Here is a 3,213-nt window from a genome sequence, read left to right on the forward strand (position 1 = left end):
GGCATCAGTGTGCACAGTATTTGCGTCCGGGACTCCAGAAACCTTTTTAAATATTTAACCATTGACTTGGTTAAACACTTGGTGGGGGGCTGGAATAGTCAAAAGAGGGAAACAAACATATCTGCTGAATCGACAAAAAAATAGCCAATGAATAACATACGAAATAGCCGTATGTTAGACAAAGGTTCTGCACAATTAATATGAAATGACCCATACATCGCTTTTAATAGTTTAAAAAATGTTAAAGAGAAAGAAAAGCCAAAACAGGAAAAAAGGAGAACGTTTGCAAAAACTTTGGTCAACGTTAGTATCGAGACTTATTTTTAAACGTATTAAGTTAGCACAAAAATGGCTACAATGTATCTAAAAATAATAAAATAATAAAACAGATTTAAAATAGCAAAAAACAAAACTAGCTCATTGTTAGCCAGCCAGAGTTGTAGCCCAGTACAGTCACATTTACACTTTTGGCCAACTGTAGAGTTTGGAACAATTTTATTTTGCATATGTTTGAAAACAGAGAGGACGCTGGGCTGACTGTGAGCTTAACAGTCTCTACACACATTTTCGGAAGAAGTTTATTTTTAGCTTGGCTTGGAACCAAAAAATGTTTGCAAGACAGCCAAGACCTTGCACGTAAACACGTGGACCAATTTAAAGACGTGAACATTATTCTGTTCACAGGCGGTTTTGCGTCACAGACAAGATAACAGACACACTTTCAGTGGACTTTTGACACACACCGGTGTACACAAACACACACTGAGAGACTGACAGTGAGAGATTAAGGCCACTGGGTGAGGTCACGGGACGACCACAGTCTGCTGTGACTTCATCAACAAACAAGAGAGTACTTGAAATACTCTCACTGCAGTTTAAAAGTAACCAGGTGCTGTTCAAATGACTTAGCTCAAAATTCATTTAGTTTGTTGACTCAAAAAAAAAGTTAGTGAATCATCAATTTACAATAAGTGAGCTTATCAATCAAATCTTGCCCCCCAATGCAAAAACACAAGAATTGTCGTCAACATTGTTCCATTAACGTTCAGTAAACTGGATTAAAATAAAATCTGTCAACGAAGCAGGAAAGGAAACATGTACTGTACGTGACTGCTGTACTTCATCACTACATCATTCTCTCCCACCCTATGACTTTCAGTGGCACAGTGGTTGCTCATACAACTGTGGCTAATGTTGCTAGCATTTGTAATAATATTTTGAGGACGGTTAAAACAGGTTAGTAGGAAACTTTCTGCTTACAGTCCCTGATGCGATGAAAAGTTGTTGAAACAAAAGTTGAAAAAACAAAACGCTGTGTAAAAAAGCACTGGTCTTCTGCAGTTTAATGCTGGTGAGTGAGTTTCTGGTTCGTGCATATTTGCTACATACAGTTCCCATCATAAAAACTTGGACAATGCTTGTCTTAGAATAAGTATCTATCTTAAAATGTCTTTACTTGATTGTTCCGGGGTGCGGGGGCAAAAATTCACTTTTTCTTTCTTTCCAACTCTAAAAAGAGTACATTTATATTTGTTTACCAAGAACACAAATGTCCCAATATGTATATTCTCCAAGAAACAAGCTGGACAATGTGGTTTATATACGGACCTGTACATTAGGGAGACTAAACAACTGCTACACAGGCCCATGGCCCAACACAGGAGGACCAACTCCTCAGGACAGGACTCAGCTGTTCACACACACCTCAAGGACAAAACACACTCCTTTGAGGACAACAATGTACACATTCTACCAGGGAAGACAGATGGTTTGAGAGAGGGGTAAAAGACACCATTTCTGTCAACCTGGAAAAACCATCACTCAACAGAGGAGGTGGACTCAGACACAACCTATCACCCACATACAAAGCACTTTTAGAAACAATACCCAAAAGATTCTCCTCAGATTCTCCTCAGACACATGTGACTGAAACCTTTCTGATGAAGATCACAACGACCAATCAGACTCTTAACAACTGTTTACATTTTCACAGTTGACCCCAAGGCCCCACCAACAGGGTGGAGCTGAAGTAGCTTTATTCTTTCACACCCAGAGTATATATTTGCTGTACTCCCCTCCAGTTAGAACTGAAGAAGCCTCTTGGATGAGAGGTGAAATGTCTTCTTTGAGAAAATTCACGTCCAGTTGCCTAACAGAACTTTCAAACTTGACCGTGACCTGGATGACTGAGAATCTTCATAGACATGTATATTAATTTTGTGACAGCATCATAGAGACACCATAGACTGTTAATTCAATGGCCCACAACTTAACCCACTTGCATGACCGGATTTGACAACCTCGTCTTATCTAATAAGGAACAAGGCGTTTCATACATGTCCTGCCATGCCATTGTTTACTGACTGACTGACTGACTGACTGACTGACTGACTGACTGACTGACTGGGTGTGGAAGTGAAAGGGCACTTATCTCTACTGTGTCACACTTAATGACAATAGATCTTAACCCCTCCATTTTCATCTGTTGCTCAGCTTTATCCTTTAAGCGAGTTGTTTGAAGAAATTACCAACACATTTGTTTATTCTTGAGAATCACATTCTCGTCGTATCGCGGAGCTTTCACGTTGGTCTTTTATCAATTAGAGCAGTTTTCTAAGAGACTTCATGACATCTTGCCAGAGTCATTCTTAGAATTCACCAGTCATTTTTTAGTTTTGTGATGATAATTGTTTAAAACTGACATCAAATATCGCCTGTTTTCAAACTGTCGACCACATTTGTTCCCTGATCTTTCTTCAGCTCTCTTTAGTTTCTGTTCTATTCTTCTATTCTCTGTTCTTAGTCATTGTGTGCGAGTGATCACCTGGAAGTGAAAGATGCCGGCGTATCCCTGCTTGAAGCTCTGACCTTGAGGAACCACTCTATGGAGGAGGGCGGTGTTTAAGGTCAGGGAGGCGATGGCCGCCAGCAGCCAGCAGTCCCCTGTAGAAACATAACAACAACAGTCAGCACTCAACACGATGCCATCGTCACTGTGAGCTGATTTCACTCACAAACATGAAGGAACAAATTAGCTGCAGCAGTAACAGTGGAATGGTGTGTGTTTCAGCGCACACACAGACACACAACCATCAGCTCTCGTGGATGTCTGATTTATTGACTGCATGAGACGGTAAATGCTATATTTTTGGCAATCAGGTATCTCTGTGCAAACATGACCATGTATAAAAAATGTTGGCGTGTAACAAAAAA

The 3,213-nt window shown here is 40.1% G+C and overlaps 1 protein-coding gene across 1 annotated transcript in view; it reads right to left on the bottom strand.

Annotated features, from left to right (window-relative positions):
* The window catches only part of capn1 (calpain 1), an 18,985-nt gene that overhangs the window by 8,280 nt on the left and 7,492 nt on the right, over positions 1–3,213 (bottom strand). Inside the window, exon 4 of the mRNA XM_017035853.2 lies at positions 2,825–2,943. Within this exon, the coding sequence (XP_016891342.1) occupies positions 2,825–2,943 (119 nt within the window). The remainder of the gene's footprint in view (positions 1–2,824; positions 2,944–3,213) is intronic.

This window comes from Cynoglossus semilaevis, chromosome 1, assembly GCF_000523025.1.
Source record: "Cynoglossus semilaevis isolate Cse_v1.0 chromosome 1, Cse_v1.0, whole genome shotgun sequence".
In the NCBI taxonomy this organism is placed as follows: Eukaryota; Metazoa; Chordata; class Actinopteri; order Pleuronectiformes; family Cynoglossidae; genus Cynoglossus; species Cynoglossus semilaevis.